Source organism: Tripterygium wilfordii, chromosome 15, assembly GCF_013401445.1.
Source record: "Tripterygium wilfordii isolate XIE 37 chromosome 15, ASM1340144v1, whole genome shotgun sequence".
Classification (NCBI taxonomy): Eukaryota; Viridiplantae; Streptophyta; class Magnoliopsida; order Celastrales; family Celastraceae; genus Tripterygium; species Tripterygium wilfordii.
Window position 1 is genome coordinate 6,537,369 of NC_052246.1, and position 17,929 is coordinate 6,555,297.

The following is a 17,929-nucleotide window of genomic DNA, read 5'->3' on the forward strand; positions in this document are numbered from 1 at the left end:
TCATAGCTTCACACAAGTTTGTATCCTTAATGGTTTCATTGTAATGTTTTGGTTCTTTATGTAAAGCAATGCAAGCTGAGAAATGTGTATGAGATGTATGATCATTTGATCTAACATTATCACAGTAGTAATCTACTAAGTAAGTAGGAGTCTTTGGGATTCTGTGATGTCGACCAAGCTGTGTGGTAGAGGTTGATTGTATGTTGGTGTTTTGCAAATTATTGTCATTTTGGTTGAATATATGTGTGTTTGTTGTTGTGCTAGGTGAATATATTTTCTGTAAGAAGGGAAATTCCGACTCATAGAATGTTACATCTCTTGAGATGAATATTTTTTGGTTTTCTAGGTCCAAAAGTTTATAACCTTTGATACCGAAGGGATAACCTAGAAATAGAGAAGGTTTGGCTCTAGGTTGGAACTTAGATTGAGGATGTTTATTGTCTTTGGCCACACAATAGCAGCCCAAAACCCTTAGTGAATGATAATCAAATTCTTTGTTGTATAAGAAAGAGTATGGGGATTTTTTTTTTATCTAAAATCATGCTAGGCATCCTGTTTATTAAAAGTGCAATAGCTTGAATGCAAAAAGTTCAGTAATTTTTAGGTAATCCACTAAGCAGTTTTAAAGTTCTAGCAAACATTCAATATGTGTTGATGTTTTCTCTCAACAATTTCATTTTATTGAGGAGTGTAAGAACAACTCTTCTGATGTTGTATTCCTACAACTGGACAACAAGTTGGCATATGGAATTCCAATCCACTATCTGATCTAATGACCTTAACTATCTTTGAAAACTGTGTTTTTACAAATTTTACGAAACCTTTAAGATATGGTATAGTTTCTGATTTGTTATTCATCAAGAATATCCATGTCATTCTTGAGTGGTCATCTACTATGGTTGAAAAATATCTATGACCTTCTATGGAAGGTGTGGGGGTAGGTCCCCAAATGTCTATAAGTATTAAATCAAATCAGTTATTTGTTATTGAATCACTAGAAGCAAAATGGATTCTTTTCATTTTTCCAATAACACATTCATGACAATTCAGAGTAGAATCCTTAGGAATGTTATGTAACAATTTAAGAACATTCCTGGAAGGGTGTCCAAGCCTTCTATGTAAAACAGTAGGACTAGTTACAACATTAATATGAACAAAATGTTTTAGATGGCTAGGATGGTCAAGATTTAGAATGTAGAGGTCTTTAAGCATCATTCCCAAGCCAATCTTCTCTAAAGTGACTATGCCTTGCATTTCACATTTTCCTTGTGTAAAAATCATAGCATACTTGTTGTTTTTAGTTAATTTGCTCACAGAAATTAGGTTAAAATTAAAGGTTGGGACACATAAAGTATCTATAAGTGTTGTTTCTGGTGAGACTTTAACTATGCCTATATGTGAAATGATATGCTTTTGTCCATTAGGTAAATGAACACATAAATGTTGCATTTCATGGCAATTATCATATAGAGATGCATGACATATTATATGGTCTGATGCACCACTATCTATAAGCCATTTATGAATAAATTGCTTGGTATTAGAAGAAGATGCACCTGAAATCGAAGCAACAGAGCTTGTCTGAGCTTACATGTTTTGTGTGTTGTCAGTTTGAGTGGTTCTAGCTTGCATAAAGCTCATGAATGGTTGACACTGCTCAGGTGTGAATTCAACAGTGGTCTTTGATTTAGTTTATGCAGCTGTTTTAGTAGCTATTTGATTTGCGTTGAACCTCCCATTCCCATTGTTATTGCAGCTGTTTCCCTTGATTATTTCTGTTGTAGTAAGGCTTTGAAGGGAACATTGTTGGATGTATTTGTGAAAGTCTTGAAAGCCATGGCCATAGCTTCTTGAGAGATGTTGGGACTCTTTTCAGTAAGTCTCTGTTTCCTCTCTTCTTTGAGAAACTAGGGGTGGAAGTTTGGTCGTTCGATTCGGGTTCGTTTTGGTTTTAACGAAACCAAAAATGTTCGGTTTCATTTTTAAGAACAAAACCGTTTAACTAACATAAACCGAAATAAATCAAATCGAATATTTCAGTTTCGATTTTCTGTTTAAACCGAAAATTTTGTAATTGTTCAATCCACTTAAAACACCATAATAAGTAATCTGTCAAACTGCAAAGTGCAAACACCCTAATAAGTAATGAAATATTGAAATTATTGAATCAACTTGAAACAAAACACCATAATAACTAATAAGAAATTATTACCCTATCTACAATTTCTATTTTCTATTTTTCTAATGAGTAATAACTAAATAAATATTAAGTAATATTGCATTAAACATCTAAACTAATACACTAAACAATTTTTTAAAAGTATATAACACTAGTTATATATGTTATATTACATATAAGTAACATAAATTTCGTTTTCGGTTTTAAACCGAAAATATAATTCTTAAACCGAACCGAAAACCAAAAATACCTAAACCTTTAAACCGAAAATTTCGTTTCAAAACAATAATTTTCTTGTAGTGATTGAGAGTTTTGGAAGAGAAGATAATGAGATTGTTCATGCTAGTGCTAATCTGACTAATCAAATTGCTCGCGGGAGTGGAAAGTATCCATATGGCTTGAGAAATTTGGATTTCAGAGATTGCTCTTTTGATCAAGTTGATCTTAATGAAAGTGTTGATAAATGCCTTGGTGAAAATACTGAAAAGGATAATGTTGGAAATGATGACAATCTTAAGGATAAGGTGTTGTTAAGGTGGACATGGAAACGGATCCAAACCATCTTTTTTGATATTCTATTTACTTGGTTTTTTGATAAGACACATATGAGTAATGGAATATTTTATTATATTAATTTTTGCTTGGAATTACTAGTTTGTTTTGTTTGAAATTACTAGTCTTCATGATATGTCTTAGGGCAGAGCTACAGAGGGGCCGGGGGGCCTTGATGGCGTTTGAAATTACTAGTCTTGATGGTGTGCTAGTTGTTGGGCTTTTCGATAATCCCGAGTTCGGACTCCTAGAGTGCTGCAATCCATCATTTATTTTTTTAGCTTATTCATTTTCTGTTCTTAGCTTATTCATTTTATGTTCTTATTCTGCCTATTTTAAACGAAGTATGATTGTTTTCAATTTATTCATCTAAAGTTTATTTTATTTAATTTCAACTATTTCTAATATTTGATCTATTATGCATCATGAAACAAATCCAATTGACCACAACATTAATTAAAATGACTATAACCTTGCAAACAAAGTTTTATTTACCGTACTAAATTTTAACAACAAAAATAAATAGTCGAAATTTTTTTTCACACCACCATAACCCTTTGGGCCCCCTCACATAAAATCCTAACTCCGCCCATGTGCCTTAATATCATTCTATGATGCTATTCATGTTTCTTTTAGTTTGACATTTGGATGGATATTTTATCTCAATTTTGACAAGCTTAAAGAACCACGCTATAATCCATTGAGCCGGGCTCGACCATGTAGATATTCGGCTCGACTTGTCCGTAATTGTTCTTTGTACAGACAAAAATAAAAACAAAAACAAAATATGTAATCCATGCAATAATTATCTTTTTTATTTATATAGCACTTAAATATTCCTCAAAATTAAAACCCGACTAAACTTTCTCTTTTCACGGCTCTGTTCATCTGTCAATACCCAAAACCAATTCCAGGAAATAATTACTTACAGAAGATTCACATATTTCCTCCGATTCTCTCCATCTCGAATGGAATCTGACGTTTCTCTCATTTCTTTCTATCTAGAAAACTAAGTTTTTTTGTTTTTTTTTTGCGATTTCTTCATTTTCTGAGAGATCGAGAACTTCGGGTCGCTGTTGTTTTTGTCGGTGGTGGTGGTTGGTGGAGGAAGTGGAGATGAGGAGTGTGAGTTTCGTGTTCGTGGTATTTCTATTGGCTCTTACGCTTTGGATGGTTTCAGGGAACGTGGTTTTGATTGGCAACAATGTTACTTTGTCTTTCGATGACATCGAAGCTATTTTCTGTAAGTTTACTTGGCTGCCTTTTGCTTTGCTTTAATTTTTTTTTTTCTTTTGGTATTATGGTTGGTTACTGAGAAAGTTCACAAAGTCTAGTATGCGTAATTTATTGAGGTCCTGTTTGATTGCACGTTATATGGTGGAAGTGGATAAGAAATTGTACTTGTTTATTGTTAGTATTGTGGGAACTTGGAGGATTAGTTATTTGCACTTATTAAACTCAATTTAGAATTGAGGGTTTTTGTAGGACTGAAATCTGTTATTGAGTGATCGTGTATTGAATTGCTCTGTATATCTATGCCAGCATGAATTAAATCATATCATGAAGTTAGAAAGTCTCTTTGTGTATTTATGTGGGTGTACTGTTAAACATGTTTTTCTTCTCAGCTCCACCTGTTCAAGGTTCAGGTGAATGTGGAGTATTGCACTTGGCAGAGCCACTTGATGCATGCTTAGAGTTGACAAATAAAGTTGAGCGAGTTCCGAATACTAGCTTACCATTTGTGTTGATTGTTAGAGGAGGATGTAGCTTTGAAGACAAAGTTAGAAAAGCACAGAAAGCTGGTTTCAAAGCTGCTATTGTCTATAACAATGAAGATGATGGAGTATTGGTTTCAAGTAATTACCTTTTTCTTGCACTCTTTGGTCTATATGTAATGCAAGTGTCTGTGTATTGCTGTTTGTATATGAATCTTTTTCCTGCTAACCCACTGATCTTTTTCTCATACTATGTATGGTGGCTAATTGAATGAGATCTTACTAGTTAGCTAACAAACTTCCTACAGATGGCTTGATTTATGCTAAGGTAAAATTATATAGCTCTGGAGTTGCTGCTAGTCATCTCTTCTCACATTCAGAAGAGAAATTTTAGTATGAAAAATGAGCTGAATTAGTTAATTCATGTTAATTATATGACATGTGAGAGGTGAATATTTCAGTGTGACAGTTTAGCAACTCTTAATTTGAACGACAGCTTCTCCTTAGTTTTGGAGAAGATTCAGAACTTCTTCGAATTTTCTAACGATGCATTAGTCATGCACATTATTTCATGAGATATTTTGTTAGTGGTTATTTCCATGCATCTTCTTCCTCATAACACTTTCCAACTCTGATGTTCAATCCTTTGAGCCTCAGTTTCTGGCTGCAAGTGTTGACCATTTGTTTCTTTAGTTTTGATCCATAAGTCCAAAACCACAATTAGAGCAAAAACTCTCCGTAGCTTACATGCGTCAATTCCTTCTATAAGTTCTACTGCCAGAAGGATATTATATTGAACATCCTCTGTTGTTCTTCTCTCCTGAAACCAACCTCATGCTCTTCCCTGTCATTATAGTAAATCTAGTGTTGCCAAGATTAACTTCAGTGAGAACCCACATCTGTCCTCTCCTTTCCAGAATTCTTGCTCTTAGAAAAACCATTTTATAGACATTCAGGAACATCGAAATCCATTAATGCTTTTCGGTAGTTCTGTTTTCTTGTGCAAATCATCCTTGAATTCCTTCTTATCATTTATGGCGATATTGAAAGTTTTTCGATTCATGGCCATCTATATCCTACCTTTAAGTATTTATTAGACATGAGGATTAGTGGTATTTCCATCCTCAAAATCTAGCTTATAAAAGCTCCAACTTGAAATTCTTGGTCTGACAAAAATATGGTTGATCATAGTAGTGAGTTCAGTATCCTTAGGTCTATATTTTCAAATTTCTGTCTGAATAAAATCTATCTCATTTGTAATAACTACAATAATATCTTAGCATGGGTCGAAGACACATTTTTCGTGAGACTAAATTATGACTTGAAATTCTGTAGGCTTCATACAACTAAAATTCCCATGTTACTCTTAACTCGTAAGACAGATTTAGAAGATAGACTTATGTATATCTATCTTACATACATCACAAAGCTGAAAATATATTTCCCTTGTTGTTAAAATATGTTTATATTACTATTTATATTGAATGGAAAAAAGAACCAACATGGTGCAGAAAGAAAATATGTATATATTATTATTACATAACAAGTGTTTTTTGTTTTTTCTTTTGGTATACAACAATGAAAGAAGGAATTCAACATAATTTTGCCTTTATTTACAAATTTACATTATACATTATCTGTCTCCTCTAAATTTCTATAGATATGTTATCATATATGATCAATATCCTATTCAAAAAGACTATTTACTCTATATATACTTCTAATAGATAGATGTGTAATTTAGATTCACCAAAATGGGGGAATGATCTAAATATATGTTCTTTTCATCTTTTTTCTATAATTCAATCAATGTAGCTCATTGGGAAGATAAATGAATGATCAATTGGTGATGATGCAGAAAATGTCAAATGACCCCGAGGTTTGTGTACTGATATCTTGCTACTCGTCCTGTAGGTAGCCTGTGGTTTTCATGGTGTAATTCAATTCTAGAATTTAACATATTTTTCAAACTTAATGCTTAAATTTTAAGTAAGTAAAATGCTTATGAAAAATGCTACCTTAACTCCCACGAACTATTTGTGTGATGTTGTCAAGAGGTAGACAATAATAGTCTGGAGAAAGTTTACTTTGTTCAGTTGTTGATATTTATTTAGTAGCTTAAAGCGTTTGGAGATGCAGTTATGTTGACAGTGAATAAAACATTTCTAGTGAATGAGGTTCAAAGTGATTCGATTTCTTTAGGTGTCGTTATATCTGTTATATAGGTAGGCCATTTCTTCTTGCCATAACCTAATTAGTTTTGAGGAAGAGTGGAAACATGCTTTTAATGTTTTTCGTCTTAGAAAGAATCCATTTGCTTCCTCTGTATAAAGCGCTAGAACAACTTAACTGATTTGGAAATCGTACAATTGAATTGCTGGGATCTTCAATTGTCTTTTCACATTACTGGCAATGCATATTTTACACGACATGTTACTTTGTACTTGTTTTGCTAACCTATGGTTGATTTAGCATATCCGACGCTGGCGACGCACCATTTATGTTAAGAAATGAACAAGAACAAATATGTTCTACTCAGTATAATAAAGATACCTGTTGTTGTTCCAAAACTCCTCTCATATATGTAGGTTCATTGCTTGGTAAATTGCACCTCCATTGGTAGATGATGACTCTTTATTTAAGTTAATAATAATGCTGCACGGTAACTATGTAATTGGAATTCAAGCTACAAGAATGATATCATGTTTCTTCATGAAGAGCATCGTTAACATGAGATGTTAAAATTTTTGTTTCAATTCCCTCTTCTATACAAGTAATACAAGTATGCATTTTTTGTGTTACGAGTGCTTTGATTTGGTAGTAGTTGTTTTCTTTTGTTTTTTTTTTTTTTGTGTGTGTGTGTGTATGTGTGTCTAATGGGAACCTCTCCATGGAAGGACCCTTTGGGCCCACCCCAGCAGAGTAAACCCCGGACGGAAGTTTCCCTACACGGGATCAACATACTTTGCTGACATTTTTACCAAGGGGGTGGCGCCAAAGTCTTGGCGAGAGGTTTCGAATGCTTTGAATTGGTTTAATTCTTGTTACATTCGCTTTTCTCTGATTAGAAGATGGTCAACTTTATATCATACTGATTTTAGAATCTTTTATCCGGAACTGTGAAACAAATGCAGTGGCAGGAAATTCAGCTGGTGTAAAAATACATGCTGTGTTTGTTTCCAGAGCTTCTGGCCAAGTACTCAAGAATTATGCTGGCTTACCTGATCTGGAGCTGTGGATAATCCCGAGCTTTGAAAGTTCAGCATGGTCAATCATGGCAATCTCCTTTATTTCTCTCCTTGCGATGTTTGCTGTGCTGGCTACGTGTTTCTTTGTGCGCAGACATCAGATAAGACGAGAAAGGCCTCGAGCTTCTCGCGTCCGGGAATTCCGTGGAATGAGCAGGCGTTTAGTGAAAGCAATGCCAAGTCAGATATTTACTTCTGCTGTAGAAGACAACTGCACTTCAATGACATGTGCCATATGCCTTGAGGATTATAATGTGGGTGAAAAGCTGCGGATTTTGCCATGCTGTCACAGTAAGTTCTCTTTGCCCGACTGATATTAATAACTATATGTTTTTGGCGGATTGGCTTCTCGGCATGCATTTTGAGGAAAAAAGAGGTGTGTGCCATAATTTTTGCATGGATAAGATGGGGCAGTGCTTATTAGGCCATGACATTATATTTGCACTTGTTCAAATGTTGACCATCTTGGTTCTGATTTGAAAACTCTTGTAGCTGCTGATTCAACTTGTGGGATCCTTATCATTTCTCAAGAATATGTTGTGCATTTAATGAACCTAAAACTGTGGGAATCAAGTTCCAGTGGTTATCTTAGTGTTAGAAATTTGAACACAAGTATCTGAATACACGTTTATTTTACATATATGCATATCAGCATATGTGTTAACCCCATTGACTACTCCCTTTTCTCTATTCTCTTTAACAAAACATGACACAGTTGCTCAAGGTTGTGACTTGGTTAGACAAACATGCATTGCTGTGTAACTAGTCAGCTTGAATCATACCATCATATGAATAAACTGACAGTTAGGATTCTGAAACATCAAGTAAGGGATTCACTGTGCCGAGTGGTCATAGCTACTGGCATGGATTTTGTGTTGTCAAAAGTGCAAGGCGCACTTTATCCACGCACAAGATGAAGCAAGCTGCTAAGTGATAAAAAATTATGATAGAAGTACGCAAGTAGGGTGATCTTGGAGATGGTTTATAATAGGCTGTTAAAGGCCAACACAATGATCTTGTTCTTCCTTCTTCCTTTCTTGTTCTTTTGTATTGCATGACATTGGTCCCAACGGCACCCCAGTAGAACAGCAAAGCTCTATGGTTTCTCACCCTTAACTTTTCTTTTCCCTCGTTTATTCTATTGGGTTTGTACACATTCTGTTTTAGAATAAAGATGAAAAGGATGGAAGATGTAAATAAGCTGTGTTTTGAATTAATTTGGGACTAGGGAAACTAAATAAGTAATGTAAATCTATTACATGGGCCTAGTGGCTAGTGCAACTGCGATCTTTAGAAAACAACTTAGTCCGTTTGAAAAATGGCCCAAACAGGTTCATAAGCCAAAGAACCGCCCTTGCGCACATTTGGAGGTGATGCGCATTGCACTGACCCACATGCCTACTGCCTGAGTGGGCCTCACATTGCCCAAGCACCTAGGCAAGCCTCCGACAACACTGGTATTCATGAGATACACTGATGATAGGAAATGCATTGTAGTAAATACTGCATTATAAGTTTGAAAATTGAAACTAGTCATAATGTTGCTTTTATTGGAGAAGTTAAAGAATAAATACATTATTTGTGAATAGAAATGAAGGATCCTGAAACACAAACAATGATAACAACAGATTGCATTGCAAGCATCTTTCTGCAATAGCAGCACCTTCCTTGCTTATATATATATTGATGTGTTACTTTCGTGGCATTGTAACAGAATTTCATGCTTTCTGTGTGGATTCTTGGCTTACGGCATGGAGAACATTTTGCCCAGTATGCAAGCGTGATGCGAGGACTACCACGGGTGATCCATCAGCATCTGAATCCACGCCATTGCTGTCAGCTTCTGAGGCTTCATCAGCACTGTTGTCGTTTAGATCATCTTTAGCATCATCATCAGCCATTCAAATACTGCCAGCATCGTCTGAGTCTCTTTCAGTTCCTCGTACTCATTCGTATGCTAGCTCTTCGTATGCTCAACAGTCTCTAAGATCCTGCCATCAGTCTCTTTCCATGAGCGTGAGCCGAAGCTCAGTTGATCTTAGAAATGCTTCTTCTCAAAGATCCCACTATTCCATTTAATTTCACCACACTCTTCAGGTTATCCGTCTTTAATGCCAACAAGTTCCAGATACATGTCTCCCTATATTAGAAGCCCAAGCTATGCCTCACCAAGTTTAATCACTTCATCAGATTATCAGCTGAAGCCACTTCGCTGTAGTGAGTCAGCTGCAAGCTTCTCTCCTTTTGCTTCTGCTCATTCGCTTCCAGAATCCTGATTGGAAGTTTACCATATGATAATACTGGTAAATGCTACAAAGCTATAGGAAAAGTGAGCTGGCATTTGTCAAACCTTTCTGACCTATAGTTCTCGCATTACTGGCATTGCTTGATTATTTGTTTTCATTGATTTGCTTGGTTGCTCTCTTATGCCAAGGCTGGAACATCATGTGCAGCCGCCCGTGTTTGCACATTGTAGCATAAGTTTGTGCTGTTTGTGTGTGTTAACACTATTGAGTGATAATTATGCTTACAGGTTGATGTTTCTCAAATCATCATTACTGGAGTTTCTTTTCGACAATGATGAATATGTTGACCACTGAGAAGCTAACTTGAGTTTTGTAGAGTTTGCAGGCGCAGATGGACATGGTAATGATTTGCAGTATCCCTCTGGGTGTTGTGTTACTCATTTTCATTGTCTTGTGTACTTGTTTATGTTAAAATGTAAAATTGATGCAACGGAATGCTTGGGGTTCAAAGTTATTAACTAGAGCTATAAAAGGCCGACCATACCCAAAAGCAAAGACTTGGCAACTAAAACGGATTGTCAAGGGAGATCAAATGAACCTACACTAAGGCCTTTCTGGCTCTAAAATCCACAAATTCACATTTCAGTGAATTCCATCGATGCTTGAAGCTTCACCGGGAGCAAAAATATATAGACTGTACTATGAGCACCCTAGTTTCATAGATTCACCATTGTAGCTTATGAATTGGCTAACTACCAAAGATTATCTTCTGGTACTCTTTTAAGGCTTCATTTGCAATCGGGCTTTGTGTCAACCTTGAACTTCTCTACCAGTATTTGATCTCAGAGCAGATACAGATTTTGTGCCTACTGAGTGGTCAAATTATGAGTTCTTTTGGCCGTGAGATGACCGGAAGCAATAATACAATCCTTTTTGATGCCTAAACACAAGAGTTGCCAATAATTTTACATTAAGGCATACTAATATGCTCAAACCATATAAAATTTTTTTAAAAAAAAACATGGAAATGAAATAATTTTTGCAGGTAAATCAAAGCTAACTGGTAACTCAGAATTTTTTTTTCTTCCACTCTAACCTTGCACTGGCAGGCAGTATCAGAGCAGAATCTTGAACCTAGTCTTCTTTGTCTCCAGATCTATACTCATTTCTTTCAGCCGCAGAACTCTCTGCATGATCATCAACCTTCTCTCCAGAACCAACCCTCACACCTTCATCATCACCATCTTTAATACTTCTAATCAGCATCAATATTGCAACCAGAAAAACAATTATGTACACTGTTCCGATGCCGATAAGTGAATTGATGTAGCCCATCAGTGATGGACCACTGACACTTTTAACTTCTGTTCTTCCTTCTCTGTATCCTTCGAGGAATCGTGAGATTTGAGAACCCTGATCCTCTTCATCAATGCTTTCTGACCCAATAACCTTCAGCCAAAAAATAAAGAACAGCAAATAAGTATGTGTATTGTCTTTCTTCTTTCACCAAAAAAACAAGGGTAGGGAAAAGAAAGAAAAAAAAAAAGCGCAACAATTGTAAAACAAAATCATCTACTAGTATAGAGAATAAAAAAACTGTTATCAGCTGAACACACAAGACGCCCAGGCAAAGCTCATTGAGTGACTAATCAAGATTTCAATATCCATTTTACTTCATTCTCAATAGATGAAAGAAGTACATTGTTATGGTGGGTAAATTCATCACTACACTACTTCTAAGCTCCAATATGAGCTACTAATAAAATCTTCGATGCTTAGCATATTCTGTTGATTCCAAACATATCTAACTTGCAAGATCAAAAAGATGTTTACAATTTTTTCTAGCAATGAATTATTTACACATTAATGATCAACAACTTTAGCAAGCAAACTAATAAGTGGTGTAACGGTGTAACTACTATAAGAACCTCTTTTTCTACAGATGACCACCACAGAAGATAGTTTGGCTATAAGTGTGGTTGTTCTCCTTGCCAATGTGCCAATTGTGAATTTTAGCTTAATATAAACAAATAAACAAACAACCAAATAAATATAACCTAGTTTAGATGGTCTGATCCGCACCGCCCCTGTGCATCGGAAGGGATTCTAACCCCCAAAGGACAAAAGACAAAAAGATAGTTCAATTTAACATGGTGAGCTCAAGTCACTAGTAGTCATACCAAGATGTATTCCTCATTTCCATCCCAAACTATCATTTTAGGCAGTTTTGTCTTCTTGCTGACCCCGAATGTGTAAGTAAAATCTTCCCATTGTTTAACCCCAACATAACCAAAAACTAAGCCACGATTTGCAGATGCAGCAGCTTTCAGCAACTTGATCAATTTATGTGATTTCTCTTCCACCTCATCCTCAATAATTGTTAGTACAATTTTCCTCTCATCATCTTTCAACATCTTCAGTGTCTCATGATTTATAGGCACAGCAAGAGGGAGTAAGTTTTGTTTTATAAACTCTTCCAGAAACTCCTCTGCACATTAGAACAGTAAGACTTGTTTATAATATTTCAAGCATTTACTCAGATCATAAAACATACGAGCATTTGAGGAGTCAAATCTTGATGAAACATCTATTTATACCTAAAAAATGCACATACACAGACTGTAAGGACATAAACAAGACTTCCGTTGTTATGCTGATCAAAGACAAAGCTGGAGCCACTGTTGAATACACAGATGTTTCAGCTCAGTTGAGCAATTCAGCTTAGAGGTGTTCTGTTTAGTCCAAGAAAATATAAGGTTCAAGCTCCATAAAAGCTTGTCTAATACACAACAATTTCTGTCTCAACTCAAAATTTAAATGGACTGGTGACTAATGACCACGGATTATTTCATTTAAAAAAGGTATAGGCTACAAATGGCTTGAAAAGTAACATCAAAGATACGTATTTACCGCTACGATTACTTTGAAGAGATTTAATCTACATGTGCAATAAGCAATATGGGTAATAAACTTATTGATAAAATGCATCATAGAGTTGAGTATTTAATGAAGGCGATAGTGTCATAGACAATCTTCATCCTAAACAACTAGCAAAGTATTCCTCCAGAAATTGCATGCACTGGCCAAAATCATTCGCAAACTTGGCCCTAATGCATATTTACTTGACCCAGCAAGTCATTTGAATACTAGTCGGTTCTTGATACAGTATGATTTATCATCACCATACAAGACACTTTTCATCCTCGTGCTTTATTATCAATGTTGCTATATGCGAATCAGATCCTAAGGCACACGGTTATCACAGCAAAAGGATGAAATGAATATTTGTTAGTCAAAATCACTGTCCACCTCACCAACATTGCTCTTTTTTAAAAAATGCAATACGAGGTCAATGGATTAAAACTACAAAATTAAAGAAGAAATATAAATTTGACTCAAAATCAGGAAAAAGAGTTTCCGTTGGCAATAAAGATAATGTTCATTTAAATATCAACATCACAGTAGTTTATTGGGTGCCTCACAGTAGTCTGTGATAAAGTGGGAGTGAATGCTGACACAAAGGCTATTGCAATTGAAAGAAACTCAGCTACCAGCTACTCAGATAGGAACAATGGTGAAGATGACAACAGGCTGATAAATATGTGGACAGAGACAAATTTTAGGCTACTGCTCAAAATCCAATTTAAATTTATATGGCGGTTGAAAATTTTGCACTTAAAAGTTAAAATAAATATTACTTTTTTGCAGTCTGTATATTAGATAGACCTGCAAGAAGCTCCCAAATTAAATTTATGTGGCTGATGAAAATTTTGCACTTCAAATAAATATTACTTTTTTGTAGTCTATATGTTAGAAAAACATGCAAGAAGCTTCCTTAGTTGTTGATTGACTTCAGGGAAAAACAAAAAGGTGAAAGAAATCAAACCTTTTCTCACCTATCTTTGAAATGTAAAGTAGTTGAGGACTAAGTTCAAAACTTTTTGCCTATTTGCATTATCAAAAGAAAGAATATATTTCATTTATTTCCTGCTTCAATAATATGATACCACCATGACTAATATTGGAGCTACTATGTCAACCCTTAACTCCTACGAAATCTTATGCTATTAGTTGTGGAAGATTACCTATTTCCTTGATAGAAAGACTCCAGTGTATAGAAGGATAAATCACTACATAGATCGCAAATAGATATCTGAAAATTACCACAATCAGACAAATTCTTGATTATTTTCCTTTTTTCCTGAGCAACAAATGTGACCCTATTTGTCTATGACTACTTACGAGCCAATTTCATCTTATGCGTGTGCTTTACTTTCATTTCGTTTGACAAGATTCTTCACAAAAGGTATGGTCAGCAGCCTGCATCACATTCAACTTGTGCAATGACCAGAGAAGTATGATATAGATCAACTAGAAGTGAACATTATAGAAAGAATTAAAACCAAATGCACATAAAGAAACAGATCAAAGATTCAATTTTTACACCATATTCAAATATTCATACTTCAAATAAAGGGAAGAGAAAAAAACAGAAAACAATCAAAACATCGATTCACAAGACATCGAGCATTCACTTATCTAGCAGTATTATTTAAAATAAAGCACAAACAAATCAACTTGACTAGCCTTGATAAACTGATTAAAGCTCACCTTCAAAGGGACCATAAAAAACACTCCGCTCATTGTAACTTGGGCGAAGTGAAACCAATGCAGGAACCTTGTCAAAATCATATCGTACCATGACATCCTCTGAAAAATCATTGGCCACGGAGAACCATGCCCTTTTCTTATACTTAATGGCTAACTTTGATATTAGTGTCTCGTTTAAGCCGAAACCTATATAAATAGGAAAGTAAGTACCAGCCTCTTCAACAAAGTCAATAATAGCAGAGTCTGAACCGAGGATTGCAACATCAGCAGCAATAAACTTCTTGAGATAACGTACAAGTAAATCAGCTTTCCTTGGGCCATAATAGTCTACTGGAATGCCATGCATAAAGATCTTGAGGGTAGGGAACCCACTGCATAATAGAAACATTTATTGCTTGGTGTCATATGGTCATAGACTAGTTTTGGCATGCATTAAGAGCCAACCCTATAAAAATTATCAATCTTTCGAGATTTCACCCCTGGCCAAATTCACAATGTTAAATGCTGTTTTCAAGTACCCATGCACCTCCAAGCATCTGGCTAAACAAAACAGGAAACCCGGATTTAAGTTACTCTTTTGAGTGACCTTTTCATCATAAGTTTAATGTTGGAACTCAAAATTACAAAACCCACAAACTTGATAAACAGAAAGCCACTGCCCATTTAATGATTACTGAATGAAAGTGATTACTCTTCCAAAATATCTGCTAAAATGTATGATATCTTCCAGAAAAATCTGCTGCGACGATTATTATTATTATTTTTTATTATCTTTGTCAAGCACAGAGCACCACAACATTAGTCAAAATCAAAGTTTGATTAATATGTCCATTGAACAAAGATTCACCCCTTCCCCCCACTCCCTCTGAAAAAAAAAACATTAAAGCAGTTGAGAGCAAAGGCTGTAGAATACATACTCAATATCATATGTACTAGCAAGACGGGTAAACTTGTCAGCATTTACTTTTGCTATTACCACAGGCTGCTTCAATCCAGCAAGAATAGGGGCAGCCGCATCCAACTGCAACTCAAACATTAAAGTAAATTTAAATTATTTAAGAGCTCCAATATAATGCCAGTGGCTTTTTATTTAAAAATACTACTCGCATCTAAAGATAGGGTACTGAAAAAAAAATCCAGAAAAAAATTAAGCATTCCAATCATCAATGTAAAAGTATCAATCAGAAAATTGAAGAAGTTTTCTTTATTTTTTTCTTTTGAATCAAAAAATAACTATTGCAGAGCCGAGAAGTCCCAGCCAAGCACAAAAGACAATTAAGATAACTGAAATAGATTGATGCTCTCAAAACTGAACAAACATCATAACTGAATTCCCCTACACCAAAATCTAAGAGGGTGAGACCATGTGTCCAGGATTTTTCTCAAGGTGATCTCCAGAAAGCTTTTTCTTCTCTCCATCCTAATTCACCAATAGTTACTAAAAACTATCAAGACAACATTCATCAATCTGTTGTTGGTGTGAAAAAATAACCAAGATTTAATTGATCTCCAAATTCTCGGCTATAACCTCAACAGATACCCAATAATTACAAGGAAACCTCACGAAGATTTCCAGATCATTTACAGTCAAAAAGCGATTGACCAAATAAAGAGGGAAGAAACAAAACATGATTTCAGGAAAGTCCAGCCTTCTTCAATACTGCGGTCCAATGGGTCAAAAACACATCTTTATCATGGAAGTGAGGTATTATGTGTTTCCTAATGAGTTATGACTTACAAAACTTAGAAGTGGTAAAGAGTTTTCTTGGGTGAAATAGTTTTAGCTAATTTTTGCAAGAAGGGGAGTATAGTTTATTGTAGGCAATCTAGGCCATTCAATATCTTTGCACAACTCTCTTGTTAAAGCCAGTTAAAAGAAAGTACTTCACCAGAACAGTTGTATTAAAGAGGCTCTTAAAATTACAAAGAGACAAAAAAGAAAAGCAACGAAATAGCAAGACGCAGAGTAAAGGGAATTCCTTTTGGACAGGGAAACATACTAATTGGTGGTGATGCAAGTAGCCAAGTACTTGATATCCATTTCCTTCCATAGCATTTTAAGAATCCATTACATACTCCATTCAAAAAAAAAATACTTAAACAATATATAGAAACTGTGTGATCGAAGTAAGAACTCTTGAAGGTTTAAAATCATAGAAAGACGAATGAAAGTAGAAAACCATTCCTAAATGGGTTAGTAATTGCAAGTTGAAACACAGGGCATTTGATGGAAGTAAAGACTGAAACATAGGGCATTTTATGGAAGTAAAGACTGAAAATAGGAAGAAGGGGCCATAGTTTACTCGGTGATTTGTTGCTTCTCTCTACGCATGTAGATACAGAAACCGAGTGACAATGATAGTACTACAATGAATCTGTATTAGAATCCAGACTCGCCTGTTGATATTCATTACATTCATTTTAAAAATGCTGTACAATTCAAAATGCCAAGATGCGAAGAAGTTATAGATCTCGATTGCACGAGACAACTAAACTCCATCTTAATCCATCATCAACTATACGAAACAAAATAAAGTAAGAGAACATGAGAAGTCAAAAGCTGATTCTCCAACCTCGCACATACAACATAAACAAGTACATGAGCGTATGTCTATATAAAGGCAGAAAGAGACCGTAAGGAAATTGATTTGACCTCGGGAGAAAGACGCTTGCAGTGGCCACACCAGGGAGCGTAGAAGTCGACGAAGACAAAGTCAAAGGAAGAGATGACTGAATCGAAGTTGGAATCGTCAAGCTCCAACACCTTTCCATCAATCGAGAACTGCCGCTCGGAAAACACTGTTGTTTGCAGACACAAGATCGATACAACCACCAGTAAATGCCGCATCTTGGACTTTGAATCGTACTTAACCACCATCATCAGCGAATCAGCGATGGCCAGTGAATCAGTGACGGCCTAGGCTTGTGCGAACTCCAACTCCAATGTCTCTTTGTTTGGAAATTAATTGTTTTTCCCTCTCTTTACCAGTTTGGCTGCTGCTTCTCGTGTTTCCTTCAACATGAAATAATTATTTCTTTTCCACTACAACCAATAACAGGATAAGACATTGACACTTAGGAAGGACGCAGGCAAAAAGTCAATTAGAGTCCATATTGAATTGATTAGGAATCCTTGGTCTGACAAAATATTTATTATTTTATAAATTGTTAAATTTATTTTCAGTAATAATATAATCACAAAACATTTTTATATATAAAATTTGAAGTTTGTTAAGACCACATATATTTCATATATATTGGTACTCACTGACTCAAGGGATATATATGCCCTTAACATTCAACTAAATTTCTTTCTAGGGCATTCTGGATATAACAAAAGCGCTGCTAAGGAAAATAAGATAGTTGCAACCACCATCA

At 35.3% G+C, this 17,929-nt stretch overlaps 2 protein-coding genes across 2 annotated transcripts; one reads left to right on the forward strand and one right to left on the reverse strand.

Moving 5' to 3' along the window:
- The first annotated feature begins 3,573 nt into the window (after positions 1-3,573).
- Positions 3,574-10,356, forward strand: LOC120016524 (receptor homology region, transmembrane domain- and RING domain-containing protein 2-like). The gene is given in 5 exon segments (XM_038869339.1): positions 3,574-3,974; positions 4,357-4,587; positions 7,581-7,985; positions 9,409-9,756; positions 9,759-10,356. Coding segments are annotated over 5 exon segments (1,323 nt in total). The 5' UTR covers positions 3,574-3,847; the 3' UTR covers positions 9,971-10,356.
- Positions 10,357-10,810: 454 nt separating this feature from the next.
- LOC120016525 (protein disulfide-isomerase 5-2-like) lies at positions 10,811-17,579 on the reverse strand. The gene is made up of 5 exons (XM_038869340.1): positions 17,205-17,579; positions 15,469-15,572; positions 14,552-14,922; positions 12,121-12,428; positions 10,811-11,389 (listed from the first exon to the last, which is right to left on the reverse strand). The coding sequence occupies exons 1-5, from the start codon at positions 17,430-17,432 to the stop codon at positions 11,075-11,077; spliced, it is 1,326 nt and encodes a 441-aa protein (XP_038725268.1). The 5' UTR covers positions 17,433-17,579; the 3' UTR covers positions 10,811-11,074.
- Positions 17,580-17,929: the final 350 nt, after the last annotated feature.

What these genes read in the sequence shown, in the direction of transcription:
- LOC120016525 (XM_038869340.1), bottom strand. Translation starts at nt 17,432, where the DNA reads ATGATGGTGGTTAAGTACGATTCAAAGTCCAAGATGCGGCATTTACTG. An exon ending in TTTTTATGGTCCCTTTGAAG is followed by an intron (nt 12,429 to 14,551) that starts GTGAGCTTTAAT and finishes TCTAATGTGCAG; the next exon opens with AGGAGTTTCTGGAAGAGTTT. An exon ending in GAAATGAGGAATACATCTTG is followed by an intron (nt 11,390 to 12,120) that starts GTATGACTACTA and finishes TTTTGGCTGAAG; the next exon opens with GTTATTGGGTCAGAAAGCAT.